Genomic DNA, 21,808 nt, shown 5'->3' with positions numbered 1-21,808 from the left:
TTAGTTTTTGGTGAAACAAATGACTTGCCCAGGGTCACATAGCTAGTAAGTGTCAATTATCTGAGATTGGATTTGAATTCAGCTCCTCCTGACCTCAGGGATGTGGCTCTATCTACTGTGCCACATAGTTGTGTCCAGATTTTCATTGCGGTCATCTACAAACCAACTCAATCCTGCTCCTTTCAAATTAAGAGCACAGCCTTCCCTTTCACCCCAGTCACTGCTTTCTTCAGATAAGCTAGCTTCTCAATTCCTCATCCTCTTAAACTCCCATGAACTTCTAATTCCAGACAACTTCAACACCCCTATTCTATTCCTAGGACATCTTCACACTTGGCAACTTGATCCTATTTACTGATTTCTATCCCTGCGAGTCAGATACTATTTTAACTGAATCCTTGGATGACAAAGCATGGCTGAGGTGTTTTTGGGTCATTCACCTTTCCTTTAAGCAGTATTTGGATCTCCCAAAGAAATATCAAGATGCCCTGATATGGAGCCTTATCAGAATAGCAAGAAACAGATACTACAAAAAACTACGATTTCTCTTAAGTATTAGGCCACCATAGTACGTATTCCAAGGCTAAGACTCTGGGGTTGAATTTTTTTCCCAATATCTGGGAAAAAGTACCTGTGATCATCTGTTTCTAGGCAAAAATCAAAATAAACTGAATCAACATACCAAATGCTCTATATTGAATGGTGGTACCTGCAGGATAGGGGTTATCTAGGTTACAATGAGACAAAAAGAAAAGTGAGAAGCAGTCAGTGGATGTGTTTTCCATGGTGCCAAGGTAATCACTCCTCAACTCTTAGATAAGTAGTTTACATGAATTTGAGAAATTATTTTTTTAAATCATTAGAGAAAGGCTCTCTGAATATCTATTTATACTTGGGGTTTAATTAGCTTTTTCCTCAGGCTCTCTTCCCTCTTCCACTCATGTTTTCCCTTCTGTGAAACTCTTCTTCTCCTTCCTCTTCCTCCTCCTCTTCTCCACTGTTCCCCAGAAAAGCACAGGATTAACCAGGTTCACTCTTTAGAATGAAAATCACCATCTTCAACAATAGAAATAAGAGACTGAAAGAGGGCTTTCTGTGGGGATCTGGGAGGGCTGACAAATGGGAGTTTGCAGACAACTGACTTCACTCACACATACAACAGAGTTGGAAACAAAACTACCTCTCAACTAACCAGATCTGTTGAGTATTATAGCAAGCACATGAAAAAATAAATTTGTACTAACCTTCCACTAAGGATCTGGACAGATCTCAGGGAAAATTCTCAGCTAACCATCCATTTGTGGGTCTATCCTGCCACCAAGAGAGTCGTAGCCATGATCGCAGTCCCTTTTCATTTATTAAGCTCTGGGTTCTCCCATTTGCCTTGTCATCTACTCCCAAGGCTCCAAAGGACTGCCCCTCCCCAATTGGAAAATGGCTAAAAAATGGTTAGACATAATGTAATGGAATATTACTGTGTCAGAAGAAAGGAAGAATGTGATGAATACAGAAAAACTCAGAAACATTTGTATGAATTGGTGAAAAGTACATATTTATCAGGATGGCCAGGATAATGTAAAGGAAAAGAACATGGGAACTCTCATAAAACTAATGACATCCTGACTGTGGTGGACTGATGATAAGACAGAATGTATCTCTCCCATCCCCCCCAGACCCCAAGATTCTAAAGGGAAATTAGGAGGAAAATGACAGTGATAATAAAAAAATCAATATCTACTTTTTTTTTAAGAGGAAGAGACAATTCAGAGGCAGAGACTCAATTCAGAGGCAAGAAAAACCATCACAGGGGCAGCTAGGTGGCGCAGTGGATAGAGCACTAACCCTGGAGTCAGGAGTACCTGAGTTCAAATCTGACCTCAGACACTTAATATAATTACCTAGCTGTGTGGCCTTGGGCAAGCCACTTAACCCCATTTGCCTTGCAAAAACTAAAAAAAAAAAAAAAATCACAGAAGAATATAAAAGGAAGGCAAGAAGCAAACACAGACAACGGACAGCTTTGGAAGTTACTTGTTGAATTTATTATAGACTTAAAAGGGAAAGCTGTATGTAGTGATATTCAGTTTTACACACAATCCTTTCTAATCTACTATATATATGTATATATATATATACATATATATATATATATGAAAATTCTCATTTTATTTGGTATCAAGTTCAATTTTTTTTAACTTAAAGAAAACAGAGCAAGCATCCTATGAGGATGAAGGAAACATGAAAAGCTGAAATAAGTTGAAGGAATAGAGGAAAAGAAAGCTATAAATGACTGGGGGGGGGTCTATGTTTCTCTCTGTCCACCTCAATCCACTCAGTCATTGGAGGAACTTAGTAATTTTCCACTCCCTTTCCCCAAATCCTGACCCTAATATGGAGCTGGGCCTCTTTTCATATTCTTGTGTATTTTGTCCAAATCAGTGACTGTTTGGGGAAAGAAAAAAATGTCCTTTCCCCTTTCCTCACATAAAAGTTACCATCAAAGAAGAAAGCCCTTCATTGCCCCACACCCCATATCATCTTCCCCAAGGATACATCTGACACTTTGTTGAAGGATTTTTTTCCCATATAATTATACCCACTAGGTAGGGAGAGGGGGATTAGACACTGTTCATAACTCAAGGACTCCTACCATTCAAGGAAAGGGAACCAGAGCAGACTTCAGCAACACATCCTGAGAATCCCGGGGCAGACACCCAACCTGGGGACCAACTAGGGACTAATTATGAAAGCCTCTGTTCCTTCATCATACTCCAGTTTTTCATATTTCCTGTTTTCTCTTGCCCATAGCAACCAAATGACAGTATCATGGGTTCAGGATTGGAAAGACTTTGGAACCTATCTAGTTCAGTCTTAACATTTTGGGAATTGAAGCCTGTGGAGAGGCTCTCCTTCTATGCTCTGGTGGAGATCTGAAAAAAAGTTCCTATCAATCTTCCCAGGAGCTTCCACTGTTCATATATCACCATTTGTCCAGCCTCTCCCCCAGCAGATCAAGTGATAAAAAGAAAGTGATGTTGCCAAAAAAAGTCTTGTTTGACAGAAAGTGGCCAGAGGGGAAACCACCAAGAGTAGCATCCCTTTGGAAGATGAGAGATAACAAAATAAGAGCAAGAAGATAAAATGAGTGTCTACTGGAGAAAGAGCTCATTTTATCTTCCTGTTCTTATTTTTCCATGTTTTATCTTCCAAAGGGATGCTACTCTTGGTGGTGGGAGTCGTGGAGCCCTAATGGTTAATGTCCTGGACCAGCCCAGGTCTATACTTTTACCTTGGTCTTTCTCTTTCCCAGGATATTGCAAAACACTGGATTAAAACTGCCAGGGCTCAAAACGGCTTCACGCCAGAAGGGCCCATTGGCCTCACCTACCTGCCCTCCTCAAGCACAGAGGAAATCTCCGGTCGGGGGTGGGCAGGGATAGCACCATCCAAATTCAACCACTCCAGAGAGTAACTGCTGTCCTCAGAAGAGATCTCTCCTAGCTGAGGACAAAAAGATGAAATGAAATGAAGAGGTCATTGCTCCAAGCCTCTGACCATCAATGCAGGGTGTGTCTGACAAGCTGAACTTATCCAAGGGGGATTGGCCAAGGGATGGAGGCCACAGAGGAAAAGACACCATGCTCTTCACCCAGAAAGAAGACTTACCAATCTCCTCTGCCGTAGCGTAGCAGCCTCTTCTGGGTGAACAAAACGGAATTTCTGCGTTTCCCCCAGAATTATAATAGCTCCTTTAGGAAAAAAGAAAGCAAAGGATTTAATATTGAGCCCTTACTGAGCGCTCTCTCTCTCTCTCTCTCTCTCTCTCTCCCCCCCCCCTCCCTCCCCTTCTCTCTCCCTGTCTCTGTCTCTCTCTCAAAATGACCCCTATTCCCTTTTTTTTGTTGTTTTGATTTTTTTGAGGAGCAATAGGGTTTAAGTGACTTGCCCAAGGTCACACAACTAGTAAGTATCAAGTGTCTGAGGGTGCATTTGAACACAGGTCCTCCTGACTCCAGGACTGGTGCTCTATCCACTGCACCATCAAGCTGTCCCTATCATTTCTCTTTCTTTTTTTTTTTGGACCCCTATAAAGACAGTACTATGGGCCATCCTGGTAAGAGAAGGCCTCCTTTGCTAAAATGAGAATAGCACTAGGTTGGCAAAAGCAGTTTACAAATGTTATTTCATAATTTATCCTCAAAACAACAGCAAAAAATAACATTTTATGACTGCTAAGTGCTTTAAAATTATCTTATTTGACCTTCACAATAAATGTAGGTGATTGGTACAACTATTTATCCCCATTTAATAGATAAGGAAACTGAAGTTAAGGGGTTAAAAATGACTTATCCAGGGTCACAAAGCTATTGTACATTTGAGGCAAGATTTGAACTCAGCCTTTCAGACTGCATATCCAAAAGCACTCTATCCACCAATCACCTCTAGATGCCTTGGGAGATCTGGTAAGAATTCAAGTAAATTCATCCAAAAATATGGGGCTAAGAGAAAATTTGATTCTCTCCACTCTAGGCCTCTACCACCAGGATTCCCTCTCCTACAGGCAAAGGAGAAATCTTCAAATCCAGGTGAATCTCTAAATCCTGTGTCTATTTCTTCCTTATTTTGGTCTAAATAAGGTGTGAAATGTGGTCTATGACTAGTTTCTGCCTTTTTATTTTCCAGTTTTTCCAGCAGTTTTTGTCAAATAGGGAGTATTATACCAGATAAACCTGGGTTTATCAGACTGTAGATTTCTATATTCATTTACTACTGCTTCTTTTGTACCTAATCTATTCTATTCTCTGTTTCTTAGCCAATATCAGACAGTTTGGATATGCTTTATAATAGTTTTGGATATGGTACAACTAAGTCACCCTCCTTTGCAATTTTTTTTCATTTAATCCCTCAATATTCTTGCCCTTTTGTGGCTTTAGATGAATTTTATGATTTTTTTTTCTAGTTCTGTAAAATAGTTTTTGGTAGTTTTATAGGTAGGACACCAAATAAGTAATTTAATTTAGGGAGAAATATCATTTTTATTATATTAGCCTGATAATGAGCAATTGATATCTTTCCAATTATTTAGATCTTGTTTTGTAATTGTGTTCATATAGTTTTTGGGTTTATCTAAATTCAGATGAATCTCAAAAAGGCTCACACTAGACAGAGTTCTCTTTTTTTTGCATTTTTCCTTAATTTTATTTTATCATTAACCTAACAATCATCAAAAACAATTTCAAAGTACAGAGGAAGTCAAAAGAAAGAATTATCCAGGGATTTCCAATATGTACATTTTAGTTTTGTAAAAGCAAAGTTATCAAATTTGACCTATATCAAAATTGACCTGTATATGTGCCCTTCCAAATTTATTTTTATTTTCTGCATTTTTTGATAATTTTATCTGCTTTCTTCATTTCCCCATCCTTTTTACTATCCACAAAATCAGCCCTACCCTCATAACACATAAGTCCTCTTATAACAAGTATAGTCAAGCCTAGGTCATGTCAACAAGTAATATCAACCAGAACAAATTCCTGTAAACCACAGATTGGCTGATCTAAGTTATATTTTTATTTATTCTGTTAAGCAATCCCCAGTGACATTGTGATCTGGTTCCTTGTGAGCAGCATTTGCAGATGGGAGAGTTTGACACCTCTTGTCTAGTCAAATGCATCATCAGTACAGTAGTTCCACCGTCTTTTCTGGTCAAGTTTACAAAAAGAGATTTTTCTTTTACTCTTGGAAAGCTTAAAAAAGGTCTTCCCATTCTCCAGAAAGTGCTTTCCAACTAAGAATTTCTAGCCATGCACAATTATGGCAGCCCAAAGAACCGAAATTTCCCTGTTTCCAGAATGCAAAGGAAGGGTCCACCTGACCTACCTTGTGTCAAGCGACAAGAATTGGTGACCTCTTGGCCATTGACACTGCAGCGGGCTCCCAGTGCAGGCTGAAGTGTGACCACACCACGAGCACTGGTGATGGTACAATGGTCTCTCTCTATCCACTGACCCTGAAGGACTGAGGAAAATGCTAGTCACAATGGGGCATGGAGTCACTTTATAGGGCAATTCACACTTTCCATGAGAAAATCTAAGCCTGACCTTGGAAAACCTCAAAGCAAGAGGGCCACAGATAGAAGAGAGACTCCAGTCTTCCTTTGAGGTCTAGAAATTGTTTCTACTTTGGGTCCACTCCCAACCATGCTGACTCAAAACCAAATCTCAACTAGCAGAAATAGGAATAAGCAAACTGGCTCCCAGGTATTCCAAAGAGTGCTTTTTAAGCACAAAGTTTTATGGATGCTTTCTCCCATCTTCATCATTCCTCTTTCCCTTCTCCCAGTCAATAGAACCTTCTCTTGAAACAAAAGAAAAAGCTAAGCAGAAGATACCAACATAGTGGCCATAACAGCTGAGTTCCCCCCAGAAGGTCCCTTCCCTCAGAGCATCCTCAGGTTCCACATGGAGGAATCCATCAAACACAGGAAGCTGGAACCTTTGCACCACTCTGAAGGCACAGAAGATTACACTGATGATCCTCTCTCACTTACCTATATCCTGCTCTCTGTCAGAGTCAATCCTTCCTATTTTCGTTGTCCCTTCCTAAAAAGATATAATAAAAGTTATCTTAAAGATAGGGAAAAAAAAGATGCAGACCATTCTGCCTCTGAAGCAAAATCTATGTGGCCTAGAATCACCTGAAACTTTCATGGACATCTCCTATTCACCCCAACCAGCACTACCATCTTTCTCTTTGGCATCTACTTATTCAGAAACCAAGAAGAGACCCTCAAGTCAAATACAGAGCTGTTCGGGTTCTTTCTAAACACCCCAGGATATGGGGGGAAGCCGAATCAGGTCAAAGCAGTCTTTCCATGGTGGTGGTGGAGCCAGAAGCCTGGTAGTTACCAAAATGGCCCAGAGATCTGCCCGTGCCCACCCAGCTCCAGGCCTCAGTCCCATGAGACCAGACAGGAACAGGGGACAAAACCTCCCACAAGACACTGTTCCTGTGGAGTCTGGTGGGAATTTAGTGTGAATGTGCAATTTTTTTTCCTTGCTTATGTCATTGATTTTAAAAATAAATAAAACTGATCTCTAAACACCCCAGGATATATCACCCCTGACAGATGGTGATAATTTCCTCATATGCCTACACTGCAAGCCTGTAGAAGATGAGTTTTTCATTTTCCAGTGGGAAACTTGGAAAATGATCTGTTCACTTTTTTTGGAAAGCTCAAAGGAGTCATGCATCTAGTGAGAGGGGCTAGAGCCATAGTTATATCATTCATCAAACTTCCAGCTCCAAAGACAAGTGGAAATGTGCCCCATTCTTCCTGAGAGGTAGGGGACTAAAGATGCCCTGTCTCTGCTTCAATTAAGTCATAGTTTAGAGAAAAACATTTCATGAAAATAGAAATCACTGGATTATTACCTTCTCACTGCTCACATGAAGCTTAACAGTCTAAAAAGAGGGTGAAGAAAAAGAAAAGAAAAAGCATCATCTAGAATGAGAAGAGAGGAAGAGTGAGAAAGAGGGAAAGACAGGAGTTAGTATGTACCAAGTACCGTATTATTGGGAAAGCTAGAGTGCACAAGATCCCCAGCTGCCTTTCACTTGATTTTTGTTTAAATTTTTAAAAATTCATTTGTGAACACTGTAATCTTTATGAAATCTTATGTTGAAAAAATACACCTGTCTCCTTTGACTGGAGATGTGCCTGCAGAGTCAACATGTGTTGGGACTGACCTTCCTCTTGTCTTTTTCCTTTTTAAATCCTTGTTTTAAGGGATGGCTCATTGAATTGATGGGATGGGAAGTGAGTCAGGGATGAAAATATATGAACTTGGCCTTTTAAAAATATCACTAAAAATAAAATTAAAAAATTTAAGTAAAGCTTTGAGTCCATTCTGGCTTTTTTTCCCAGGATGCAACAATACAATCATAGGGTTTCTGAAAAGAACCTGAATATAGCTTTTGACTATTCTGTCCAAGGAATCAACATTAGGTATTGTTGTTAGACAAACTCTTGGGGGGGGGTGAGAAAAAAGGAAAAAACCTAATTTTTATATATTTTTAACACAAATTTATTATGTATTTAAAAAATAGCAAGTTGTACATAATAGATTTGTAGTTCCATTGTGCTAGTTTCATTTTTTTTAATTCCACAATGTAATAGAAATTCTTTTTTATTCCACAAATTAAAAATGAAAAACATTTAAGAAAGAGTAAGGGGAACTAATATACGCAAGGCTGAAAAACCTCAAAGCAGAATGAGGTCTGGTTCCAGGAGAAGGTCTCTGCATCCATGAACAGCAACACAGTTCTTTGGATGTGTTGAGAGATACAAATACAAAACATGCTAAAAGAAAGATTTCCTGCAAGGAGAAAAGGCATCTGGAATGACCTCCTGTACAGGGTTTGTATAGCTCAGTGAGGCCAGAGAGGAGATTTTATAAACAAGGGATGCTGGGATCTCTGCCTTCCTTCAAGCTGAAGTGTATATCTGCTCCCCTGTCAGCTCCTAGGTTGCCATCAGGACCACAAGCCAACCATCAGGTAAAGAAATGGAATGAGACCCTGGGAAACTGAGTGAGCTTCATCAGTCCAATATATTAGGATGCTGGTTCCAAAGGTGGAGCATGGATACATTCACAGATTGCTTCCATAAGTATTCACATAGGAATGATCACAGGGACATTTCATCAGATCTACCCCTCTCACAACTTCGTTGAAAAGTCTATTTTACAGATGAGGAAACTGACACATGGAGATTAAATGCCTTGCCTAAAACCAAAGGAGTATTGGGGCAGAGCCAGACCTAAAACCCACCTATGACTCCAAGCCTTCCATTGTACAAGAACAAGAAATGTGCAACATATAAAAAGTTTAAGAAAAACTCAACCCCCTCAATTCTATAGAAAATCCCTTGAGAGGTTCCTGAACTAATTGGAATATATTCAGACAAGGTCATCCTAGCCTCCTTTAAAGCATCCAGATACTTTTATTCATCCTATAACATTCTACCTATATTTCTACACAGTTTTCATATTACTTCCTGCCTTCTTGGGGGACAACAATTATCAAGGACCAAAATAAAATGGAAGGCAGACTCTTCTGCTTCAAACACCTGAAAAACCCCCTCATTTAATCTCTAACCCACTACATCTGTGGTAGCCCTTTCTTTGTGATTCTGACTGAATGAGGAGGCACTGTGGGAATTTCACTGATATGAAATTTCTTCTTTGGTGAGAAACTCCCTCTACTAATGCAGTTTGGCACCTTCCCTGCAATTTATAGTCTCACTAATAGGGAGTTTTGCTTTAAATTATTGCACACATATAGCATACCATCTTAGGGAGGGAGAGGGGATGTAGGAAGAAAATCTGGAACTCAAAATTTTATTTAAAAGTGAAAAAATTGGGGCGGCTAGGTGGCGCAATGGACAGAGCACTGGCCCTGGAGTCAGGAGTACCTGAGTTCAAATCCAGTCTCAGACACTTAATAATTACCTAGCTGTGTGGCCTTGGGCAAGCCACTAAACCCCATTTGCCTTGCAAAAACCTAAGAAAAAAGTGAAAAAATTGTCTTCACATGTAATTGGAAAAAATTAAAATACTATTTTTTAAAATGTAATCTTTTTTCCCTTTATTTTTCCAATTACATGTAAAGATATTTTTCAACATTCATTTTTTATAAGATTTTGAGTTCCATATTTTTCTTCCTCCCTCTCATCCCTCCCCTATCCCTTGACAGCAAGTAATCTCATATAGGTTATACATGTATAACTATGTTAAACATGTTTCCATATTAGTTATGTTGTTAAGGAATAAGAACAAATGGGGGGAAAACTCATGAGAGGGAAAAGAATTTAAAGCATAAAACATAAAACAAGTCCCCCAAAAGTGACTTGGTGATGCTAAGGGCAACCCTCTTTCTACTTTACCTCCAAGAAAATGTGGTGAGGGGGTGGGGAAAGGTGGGGTGGAGGGAGGAATTACATATTGATTGTACCTCAGACCTTAGTTCAAGGAAAGTATAAAGCCAGGACAGTCAAATTCCCAGATGCCAGAAAGTTAGCTTCTTAAAAACCCTCTCTGGGATGAGATATCTCTGAGATTCTATACTGAAATCAGAGGCTTTGCTCAGCTCTTTGTACATGTCAGCTAGGGGAATGTGATTTATTTCTTCAGGGACAATGATAGCATTAGGAATCCATTAATAGGACTCAAAGCTTCAAATTTATTTATTTTCACATTACTATAATGGTCTTGTTGTATAAATCAACATACCCCCCCCAATAAAGTAGAGAAAGCTCAAGAAAAAATAAAGTGAGAGAAAAAAAAGTATGCTTCAGTCTGTATTCAGATACCATCAGCTCTGTCTTTGGCATGGATTGCATTCTAATCATTAGTCCATCAGAGAAATTCCTTAAAAAAATTTTTCCCCACAGTTAGTATTGTTAGCTGTATTTCTTTCCATCCTATTCCTCCCGACTCCCATTTATTCTGTTATCTCTCTCTCTCTCTCTCTCTCTCTCTCTCTCTCTCTCTCTCTCTCTCTCTCTCTCTCCTTTCACCCTGTCCCTCCACAAAAGTGTGTTGTATCTGACTACCCTCTCCCATGATCTTCTATCACTTACACCCCCTCCCCTTCCCTCCCCCTGTCCCCTTTCTCCCATTTCTTTCTTCTCCTATTTCCTCTAAGGTAAAATAGATTTCTGTACTCAATAGAGTGTGTATGTTATTTCCTCTCTGAGCCACTTCCAATAAAAGTGAAGGCTCACTCATTCCCCCTTCTACTCCATTGAAAAAGTTTTTTTCTTGCCTCTTTTATATGAAATAACTTAATCCATTAAATAACTTAATTCCATATTTATAATATATGATACCTTCATATTCAGCTCCCTCCTATGTCTTGTCTATATATGCTCATTCTAATTGTCCTAATAAAAGAGAAGCTTCATATGGGAACTCAAGGCTTTAAAAGTGAATGTAGTATACAGAAATATTCATAGCAGCTCTTTTTGTAGTGACAAACAATTGAAAATTGGGGCAATGCCCATCGATTGGGGATATATGTATATGGTGGTTTATGTATGTGGTACATGTACGTGTGTGTGTGTTTGATGGAGTACTATTGTTCTGTAAGAAATCATAAGGGATAAGATTTCAGAAAAACCTGGAAAGTCTTGCAAGAACTGACACTGAATGAAATGAGGAGAACCAGAAGAACATTATATACACTAACTACAAAAAGGGGCGATGATCAACCATGATGGACTTGTTCATTTCAGCAGTACAATAATCAAAGACAATTTTTCAAAGACTTGTGATGGAAAATACCATCTGTATCCAGAGAGATGGTAAATGAATACCATAGCTTCTTATCTTCAATTTTTAAAAGCTGAATTATGTATTATATGTCCTTTTGTTCTCTCTAATGTTTTTCTTCTGTTGGATCTGATTCTTCTCTCACAACATGGTCAATATAGATCTAAGTTTAGCATCATTATAAATGTAAAACCAATATCAGACTGCTTTCTGGCAGGGAGAGGGAGGAAGATGAAAAATGTAAAACTCAAAACCTTGTAAAAAAAATGATTAGTGAAAACTATCATTGCATGTAGTTGGAAAAACAAATTTTTTTTTAAAAAGTGAATTTTGTTCAATTTTCATCAATGTATAGCATGGAAACAATGTAGAGACTATCAGACAGCCTTCTGGGGGGGAAGGAAGGGGGTGAAAAATTATAAAATTCAAAAACCTTACAAAAAATGATAAGTACATATTACTATGTATATAATTGGAAAACAATAAAATGTCAAATGTTAAAAAAAATAAAAAAATAAAAAATGAATGTTGAAACTTGTTTTTGCATGTAACCAGGGAAAAATAAGATAAGGAATCCATTAATGGGATGCCCTCTCTGGCTGTTCCTTTTAAAAGAACGAGGAAACCATAATGAAACTAAGTACTGGATTTGTGGTAAAGCAGGGAAGTTTGGCTGTATAAAAGAGGAATAAAAAAGAATGAACATATTTATTGTCTACTACATACCAGCCTCTATGGTAAGCTCTTTACAAATATTATCTTATTTGATCCTCACAGAAAATAAATGAGTTCTTTCAGGATGACTGGAAGAAACCCAGACTAAGCAGAATGGACAGAAGTGACCAATTTTGTGCTGGACTGAACTCTTCTGGACCCTGGCTCTTGGTTCTTTTCTCTATAAACGAGGGATATTTGACTTGATGATGATCTTCAAATCTATTTTATTATTGAATATTCTATAGTGTATATATTTATAATAAATTATATATTAAATAATCTCTATTTAGAAATGAAGAACGGGGGGGGAACATAGTGCTGCTACTGAATGGTACAATTAGTATCTCAAAAGATCTTGTCAGGCTGGATAAAGGGGTACAAGCCAATGTGACGTATCTTAATATGGACATTCAATGGACTGTGGGATTCTTTGCTCTTCATGTGAATATCTGCCTGCTTTCAACTCCACAAAACAAGATGCCCTCTGGTCTCTTGCCTTCTTCCTCCCCCCCTTCTCCCCTCTTCCCTGCTTATTTTTATGTGCTGTTTCCCCCCAATTAGGTTGTAAGTTCTGTGAGGGAAAGGACTTCTTTTTTATTAATTGCATATTCAGTGCTTAGCACTGGTACCTAAACCATGACAGATGCCAAATAAATGTTTACTTGATTGGATTAGAATAGAATGCCAAGGGGTGGCTAGGTGGCATAGTGAAAAGAGCACCGGCCCTGTGGTCAGGAGTACCTGAGTTCAAATCCGGTCCCAAACACTTAATAATTACCTAGCTGTGTGGCCTTGGGCAAGCCACTTAACCCCATTGTCTTGCAAAAACCTAAAAAAAAAAGAATAGAATGCCATATGATTTTTTATACTACTACAAATGTATAGGGTGTTTCAAAAGTCTGAGTCAAAATTTAACTGCACTAAGCCTTTTGGGACACCCTGTCTCATGTTTAGCCAGAGGAACATTACAGTAGTCCTGCTGAACTCTGCCCTAGTCAGATCATTGTGTCTAGTCTTGAATGACACATTTTAAAAGGAATATGAACATATTAGAATTCCATCTGCATGCTGTATGACCAGCATGACTCCTCCCCTCCCCCAACATACACACCTCCAGGAGAGGACTTGGAAGCATGCCACTGAAACATATGCGCCAAAAGAGTATGAGACATTTAACTTGGAGATGATTTGGAGGCAAGAATGAAGATGTGAATCTTTTTTCAGTAGTGTCTGATTTCATGACCACATTTGGGGTTTTCTTATCAAAGACACTGGAGTGGTTTACCATTTTATTCTCCAGTTTATCAAATGAGGAAACTAAGGTAAACAAGGTTCAGTGACTTGCCCAGGATCACACAGCTAGTAAGTGTCCGAGGTCAGATTTGAACTCACAAAGAAGAGTCTTCCAGAGTCTCGGCCTGGCAGTCTATCCTTAAATATCTCAAGTATTGTTATGGGTTTTAAAAATGATTGAATTTTTGCACAACTGGGACCAATGGACATGGCAGGAAGGTCGAGTCCCTTTTGATTTAAAGTCTATGATTCTATAATGGTCCCCCCCAGCCATTTTATTGCTTTAAGACTTGGAGCAGTTAGGTGGCAGAGTGGACAGAGTACTACTGGCCCTGGAGCCAAGAGGACCTGAGATCAAATCCAGCCTCAGACACTTGATACTCATATGTGACCATGGGCAAGTCACTTAACCCCAATTGCCTTGGTGGGGAAGGGGTAGACAAAGCTCAGCAGGGTTGACAATGTTTTACAAGTCCATAACTTCCTTCTCATGCCTCAGCATTTAGGAGAAAAAATACAAAACTTAATTTCTGCATCCTAGAAATGAAGAAGTCAAGGCAAAGAAGAAAGACAGCTTGTCTAAATCATAAAATGATGTGCCCAACCACAGTGAAGTTTACTACTCCTGAGAGAAAAGAAAGAGAAAAATCCTTCACAAACTTGACTGGATCAATGTCCTGGAAGCTACCACCACCAAGGTAGAAGAGCCCAATGGGTTTCACCAAATAACTGAAGCATACACACTATCTAGAATCATACAGCTAGCCCCTCACTTCTCCACTGCTTTCCAGCTTCAGCAGGGCAAGAGGAAAGGGGAGGATACCTTGATAGGAAACCTCCCCCCCCCCCAAACTTGAGCAGGCTCCAAACTCCCTTACCCTGAGGTGATACAACACAACTGCAGTGCTCAGCACATCATCATCCAGGACCATCAGGTGTGGTAGGTTAGAATCAATTGTCACCCCAGCTTTCTTCTTACTGATGTCGACATTATATTGTTCCATGAGAGCTTTCCAGTCGTCCCACTTTTGGGTCCAGTCTTTGGATGGCTGGTCTCCCTAGGGAAGAGAGTCACAGGAGATATTCCCAGGGACCTGGCATGGGGAAATCAGTTTAAGGGCAGAGGACAACCTGGCTTGAAGTTCTTTGTACTAAATAAATTTCTTCCTTTACTCACCATCAATGCTGACATATTAATATTAAACTTAGCAAGAATTTTAAAATGAATTAGGAAAGGAGTGACCAGAAGGACAGACAACCATTAACTATAACTTTCTTTCCTACCATCACTTTTCTATTGGACATCCTCTGATTTTTTCCTGGCAGGGCAAGGCTCAGGGTGGTAACCAGCAGCCATCCTCCTAACATGGTAAAAGTGAGCCCACTGATTGGCACCACAACAAGAGGATCACCCAAACTAGTATAATGAAACCTCCTATGGCTTTGGAATAATAAACCTGCAAGTCACTCCAGTTTCTGCTCATCTGATTCTTCCCATCACTGACCAGATCCCCACTTCCAAGAATATCTTGACCATTCCTGGGGTCCCCTATTCAAATGACTACCTCCTCCTTATTGTTGATCACTGGAAATAAGACCCCCACCGATTAGAGAAAGGGAGTAGGGACATCCTTTCTCCCTAAAGGTTCACAAAACTTTCTTAAGAAAGTCACTTTGGAAAAGATAGGAGTAACAAGAAAAGAGCAAAAAAGTACTAACTGTTCATCCACTCACCAAATGGTGTTATATTTCCAGATCTATTTTTTTCCTGATCCCACCCATCCCCAAAATAAGAAACAAGTTCTTGGACTATGAGTTACCTTAAAATCCTGATCCCTTTGAGCCCTGACCCCCAGTGGACAGGAAGAAGAATTAAAGTCAGAAATTTGTAACTCCCATCCCTGACTTCCCCCCACCTCACCCTGCCAACAGAGAATATGATGGTTGTCAACAGCAACCAGTCAGTTGCATCCTTCCCTTCCCCTTACCTCCAAAGAAAAAGGTACAGCCTTAATTAAGTATAATAGCCTAAGGGCAACACTACTGACAGTAATTTCTTCAAAACTGAGGTACAATTCAACTGAACCAACAATTATTAAAGGCTTAAACTGTACTATCTAATGGAGATGAGAAAAAAATGCAACTAGTTTTGCATCTCAAGGAACAAACATACTGTTTCGGAATGGGGGTAGGGGAAGAAGATGAAAAAAGATAAATGTGAATTAAACTCATATTATTTCTAGACAACTCACATTTGGCGATTTTGTTTTCCCAAGAGAAATAACTGCCTTTCCCTATTCCATCAATAACAGATTCCCGAATGAGCTAGCATGAGCCATGTCTTATGTTTTGACTGCATATTGGGGTTTTTAATGTCACTTTGGGGTTTTTTGTGGGGGGAAGGGAGAATAGTGGTGTACACTAGAGTTGGAGTTATGAGTGAGAGGGAAAGACTAATCTGTCATCCCAGAAAACTGAAGAGCTGGGCAGCTAAGATCTGAGTCAGAGGAGGGGGGGGGAAGGGAATTTCCCACACATGCTCCTAAGTGAATACCTGAGTCTAAAAGCTACCACTACTCTTTAGTGCTATTTTCCATAAGAAAAAAAAAATCCAATCAAAGAGGCAAACTCCACCCTAAAGGAATAGCTCCAATATAATGGTCACCAAGTTGAGGTCTCCCTTGGAATCTTTGACTTGTGATTGGAGATCCATCACACAAGTCAAAGAGGGGTCAACTGGGATGCACACTTGATCTCCGAATCCAACTGTCACCTCTGTCACTGCCACTAGGGAAGCTACTCTCTCCATTGCTCCCCACAACTCCAGGCTCAATTTCCTTTCCTCCTCCTCCTTCCTGCAAAATGAGGATATCTGAGTCAAAACTTATGCCACTGCCAAAAACATACCCACTCCCCTCATAACCCATACTTTGCCTCCCTCTCCTTGGCTTATAAGAGAAAGAAAATGTTTTGGTGCCTAACTATCATACTGGCTGTGGAAATTCAATAAATTTAAAGAGATTCCAAAGTGACTTCCAAACAGTCATTTACTCTTCTCTATTAATTGCCATGAAGACATTTCTTCCTCTGAAATAGTTCTTGGATTTTTCCCTTTGTCTTAATTTCTACCAGAGAGAGGTAGTCCAACCTCATTTGGTCTCCCACTGGATCCAGGACCATCCCCAGCTTATCTGATCCATATCTGGCCACTGGACCCAGATGGCTAAATTGGTGAAACCCATCATTTCTGAAGACAGTCCATTACAATTCTGGACAGTTCTAATTGTTAAGCCTTTCCTGACACTAAGTCTATACTTGCTCCTCTTCAACTTCATTTCGATAAATTTTTCTCTCTAATTTCATTAGACCGAAAAAGTCTAATCCCTCCAAAACATGACAACCCTTCCAATACTTGACTCAACTATCCTGTTTCACCCCCAACCCCACCCTAGTCTTCTCCAGGCTAAATACCCCTTAGTTCCTTCAACAAATTTTCATTATGACATGAGCTCAAGACACTTGACCAACCTGGTTGTTCTCATATTGATGTTCTCCAGCTCATCAACTTCTTTCTAAAGCCATGGCACCCAGAAGGGAACACACGAAGTCAGATGAGGTTGGAAGAAGTCACCCTCACCTCGTGGCACCTGCACACATTCCTATTTCTGCAAGTTATCACTCTCTCAAGGCAGCCCTAGATAACATTAGCTTTTTTTGTGACTGTATCACACCACTGACCTATATTAATTCTGAGCTACTGTTTTTGTTTTGACATTTGCTTTCGAATTACTCATCTTATATTTGTCAGGTTCATAGGATCATACACCTAGACCTACAAAGGATATGGGCGATCATCTGATTAAGTGCCTTGCCCAAAGTAAAACAGGAACCAAGCAACAATGGGGGAATTTGAACTCAGGTCCTTGATCTCTGGAGCCAGGGTTCTTGTGTCTTACAGAATATAAGGGTAACTATCCCTCATCTCCATTGGATAGCACAGTGTAAGCCTGGTTTTCATTTTATTGGATTCTCCTCTTGTGTTAATCATCCCTCTCTGCTTTGCATCCATCTACTCATTCACCCAAGACTTTGACAAAAATGTTCACCAGCAACAAGGACAAGCTCAGATTATAGATTTCTGGGATACTTCTAGAGAACTCCTTTCATGATGACACTGAACATTAATAACAATTCCTTAACAACCAGTTCTTAAGTAATTTTTTGTGTCCTGGATGCTTCTGATGGTCTTGATGAGGTCTTTGAATACCTCTGAATAATATTTTAAAATAAATTAAAATCCAAAAAAAATAAGCAAATAAAATTATAAAAGTGCATAAAATAAAATGCAAAAAAAATATAAAGGAAACTGATTACATTTAAATGCAATTATCAAAAAATTTTTAAAAGAAGCTCTAAGACCCCTGGTTAAGAAGCTCTGGTCTAGATAAAGAAGACTGTATTGTACCATCAAAACTCCCAAGTGTGACCCAAAACAGATTAATATGTAACTGGAAAATATTTAACAAAATAAATAAAAATGCAATTGAACAGAGATAAAGTTTACATGTGGTTTTCTAAGTCAACAAGCAGCCCACAAAGATCCTTATGTATGGTTTAGAGACCGTGTTTCCATTTGAGTTTGATACCATGGGTCTTGATCATACCTTTCCATTATCAAAAAGCTTTGCTAAAAATCTAAGTACATCGGATCTATAATATTCTCATCTACTAGTCTAATAATCTTGTCAATAATCTAATAATAAGTCTAGAATGACATATTTTAGATAAAACTATGGTGGCTCTTTATAATGACTGCTTTCCTTTTGAGATGTTCACCAACATTTAATAATAATATTGATAATAAGAATAACTTTTACATATTATGCCAGATGCTATACCAAGCACTTTACAAATAGTATCTAATTTGTCCTCAAAACAGCCTAAGTACTTTTATTATCACCATCTTACAAATGAGGAAACTGAGGCAAGAAGAAACCATCTAGTAAGCATCGAAGGCTGATTTTGAACTTGGGTCCTCCTGACTCCTGTCCAGTGTTCTATCCACTACACCACTAGTTGCCCTTTTCTTTAATTATTTTTAGAATAATTGTTTATTTTATAAATGTAATTAAGATTTAACAAGTTTTTTGGTTTTTGGTTTTTTTAGGATTTTGCAAGGCAAATGGGGTTAAGTGGCTTGCCCAAGGCCACACAGCTAGGTAATTATTGTGTCTGAGGCCAGATTTGAACTCAGGTACTCCTGACTCCAGGACCACTGCTCTATCCACTGCGTCACCTAGCAGCCCCAATTTAACATTTTTTAAAAATAATTTTGCCCATTTCTTTAATTATCCAACCTATACTTTCCTAGGAATTGAAGATAAGATCACTGGTCCATTGTTTACAACTTTTCTCTTTTAAAAAAAAAATCAAGATGACATTTGCCTTTCTCGAAACTCCAAATTCAAGTCCCATTTCCATTAAATTTTCTGATTATTTCAACCACAGTGGTTTTTCCATTTTCTTAACTATTATTGCACATAAAATTTTTTATGGTAATTTCCTTTTACATTTTTTGCTTAAGAAAAATTATTTTTTTTGATATCTTATTGTCTGATCTTGCTATCTCTTATACTTTATGTTTCCTTCCTTAAGGATATGATTTCTCTCTCATCACATTCAACTTAGATCAATGTATACCATGGAAACAATGTAAAGACTGGCAAATTGCCTTCTGTGGGGGATGGGGGAGGGAAATAAGATTGGGGAAAATTGTAAAACTCAAATAAAATCTTTAAAAAAAAGAAATTAAAAAAAATAATTGTTTTTTTAACATAGCAGTTGTTTCCAAATATAGCCACTTGAAAAAAAAAGTCTCCTGACAAAGATATCCCTTGTAACAAAGAAGTCAACACAATGACTACATCTGACAGTGTAAACAATATTTCATACCTATGATTCTCCAGCTCTTCAACAAAAAAGAAGGATGTATTGCTTTTCTGGGGTTAAGTTTGGTCAAAACAATTATTAAGCATTTAGGCTAATTTAGTATTTTATTTTACATTATTGTAGCAATTGTAGCAATTATTGTAGCAATAGTATATTATTCTCCTCATTCTGTTTATTTCACTCTGCATTAGTTTCTACAAGTTTTCTAAGGTTCCTTTGTATTCCCCAAATTTATTCTCTCTTACAGCACATTAATACTCACAAGTTGCAATTTCTTTAGAATTTTACAATCAATTGGCACCCAGTATTTTTGCTATCACAAAAAAAATTGCTATTAGGGATGTTTTGATAAATACACTACCTTCTTATTGAACTTCATATCTGTAGTTTATCATTTAGCTCTTTTCAAATTGTTTTCCTAGCTAGACCCACATGTTTTCTGAGGGCAAGAGATGATGTCCTAGTGCACAGTGTTTAGTGGGCATCCAAAATAACCTGAAGTTTGATAATAATGAAAATAAGTCCTTTCTTTTTGGTTGCATGTGATGGTCTCTAAAAGGAACCCCCACAATACCCTTAAGGGAGTATAATCAGCAAGAAAGAAAGCCACAAAGGAAACACAACATTCCCATGAATGACACTGGAGTTAGAAAATCTTCACCAAAACTAAAGAAAGTCCCATCCTCAAACTGATGTACAATTACAAGTATCACCCTTCTATGTTCCAAGTTCTGTCACTTATCCCAACCAAAAATACTCACCTTCATCTCATTATGGAAAATCAGCTCCTTTAGATTTCCATTCCTTCCATCTGTGAAGGGACTCAAATTCCCCTGGGTAAACAAAGAAAGCAGAGATGGTCATTGTTCCAAAGGAACCTCCAAGCATTCTTGGGAGGAAAGATGTGGGAAGGAAGGAGAATTTCTCTACAAAATCAGAATTAAGAGGGAAGCTAATAAAGGTGCATATGATCAGATGAGAAGAAAGGATTTACAGAAATAGGGACAGTTTTTCCTCCTTACACAATTACTAACAACCAACCTCAGAGAAACATACCCCTGGACCTCCCACCCAATTGCCCACATGTTTAAACACGCAATATTTCCACTTCATCCTAAAGGTTAAAGTGACCCTACTAATGATGTCAGAGGAGTTGCTACCCTGGGTCCCTTGGTCCTCTCCCACCAACACCACCACCATGGAAGATTAGGGAATATGTGGAGCTCTCTCCTGAGAAATTTCCCTGTTTGTGTAGGGAAACTTCTGTATATACCACATACATACCAGTTCAAAGCTCAGGAGCATGCCTTTCAATCTTTCAATTTCCTCCCGAAGTTCTCTGATTAGTTTTACATTTGCATCCTTAAAACAGAGAGGACTGCGTTGATTAGTGGGTAATGCCAAGTTCCCAGGTCCATGTAGCTAATCAGCCATCCCAATTTCAAACAGCCAGTGAATAAATACTTTCAGACCCATAATTCAGTAAGCATAACTAGAATTCTTCACTAACATGATAAAAGAAGCCTTTACAGATCTATTGCAATTTTTCATTCAAGATTCATCTAAATAACCTAGTCATCTTTAATCTCCTCTTTTAGGTCATAATATACAAAGAAACAACAAAAGAGTTTGCAACTGAGGGGGAAAAAACCTAAAACACATAAAACAAATAAGAACAAATTCAGAATGAATTTCTACATCACCCAGAAATTTACAGTGTTTTTTCCTGAAATGAAAGTACACTGGGGATTTTCAAAGGGATGTTCTTATAAAAAATAAATAAATTTGAGCAGGGGCAAGATGAGAGGTCAAAGAAGTCTTACTACTTTGGGAGAACATATTTCAATCCCTCATCTTCTGATATCAATGCTGTGATCTGGAAATTGCTGCCTGTTCATTCGTAGGGATTTGAGATGCAAACAAGGTGGAAATAATAAGTAAGGGAACAAGATAGAGAAAGGTAGAAATGAAACCCGAGGTCAACCCTAGAGAGTAGTACCATAAGTGCTACCTACTACTCCTATCCAGGGTTCCAGATAATAAGCTCACCTCATTTACACGTGGTTTATTTATGATATTTTTGGCACTGGATGCATATCTCAGCGTGCTCATGGTCTCATTGTAACTAGAGCTTGCAGGAGACACAGCTGAAGTAGGGAGGAGAAAGTTAAAAGAATTACTAACCCCTCCAAATCTCATGAATCCCACCACCTTCAATTCACCTACTGGAGATTTTGCCACCAATACCCCCCCCAAAACAGACCCATCCCTCTGAGCCAAGCTCAGGCTCACACTCACTGGCCACCATGATGGTCTTGGAATTGCCTCCTAGACTGTCTTTCAGCAACCAAGTCAGCACAGAATCCCGATAGGGGATGTATAATTGCTTTCGAGGGATTCCACCAATGCTGCCAGCTACTGAGGGAGAGCTGAGGCTCCCATTGTCTCCACTCTCAGTGGATGTGCTATTTGGGCTCTGGTAACTGATGAACATCTGGGAGTTTTGCGCTTAAGAA

At 38.8% G+C, this 21,808-nt stretch overlaps 1 protein-coding gene across 4 annotated transcripts in view; it reads right to left on the bottom strand.

The window, feature by feature from the left end:
* STARD9 (StAR related lipid transfer domain containing 9) overlaps positions 1 to 21,808 on the bottom strand; it is a 152,830-nt gene that overhangs the window by 30,329 nt on the left and 100,693 nt on the right. For all 4 annotated transcript variants that reach the window (XM_074235193.1, XM_074235196.1, XM_074235194.1 and 1 more), the window contains 9 exons: positions 21,591 to 21,800; positions 21,342 to 21,439; positions 20,577 to 20,654; positions 20,054 to 20,125; positions 14,222 to 14,401; positions 6,551 to 6,602; positions 5,881 to 6,018; positions 3,667 to 3,749; positions 3,389 to 3,501 (listed from right to left, as the gene is read on the bottom strand). In XM_074235193.1, the coding sequence (XP_074091294.1) occupies positions 3,389 to 3,501; positions 3,667 to 3,749; positions 5,881 to 6,018; positions 6,551 to 6,602; positions 14,222 to 14,401; positions 20,054 to 20,125; positions 20,577 to 20,654; positions 21,342 to 21,439; positions 21,591 to 21,800 (1,024 nt within the window). The remainder of the gene's footprint in view (positions 1 to 3,388; positions 3,502 to 3,666; positions 3,750 to 5,880; positions 6,019 to 6,550; positions 6,603 to 14,221; positions 14,402 to 20,053; positions 20,126 to 20,576; positions 20,655 to 21,341; positions 21,440 to 21,590; positions 21,801 to 21,808) is intronic.

Source organism: Macrotis lagotis, chromosome 4 (assembly GCF_037893015.1).
Source record: "Macrotis lagotis isolate mMagLag1 chromosome 4, bilby.v1.9.chrom.fasta, whole genome shotgun sequence".
NCBI lineage: Eukaryota > Metazoa > Chordata > Mammalia > Peramelemorphia > Peramelidae > Macrotis > Macrotis lagotis.
This window is presented reverse-complemented; position numbering and strand designations above follow the sequence as displayed.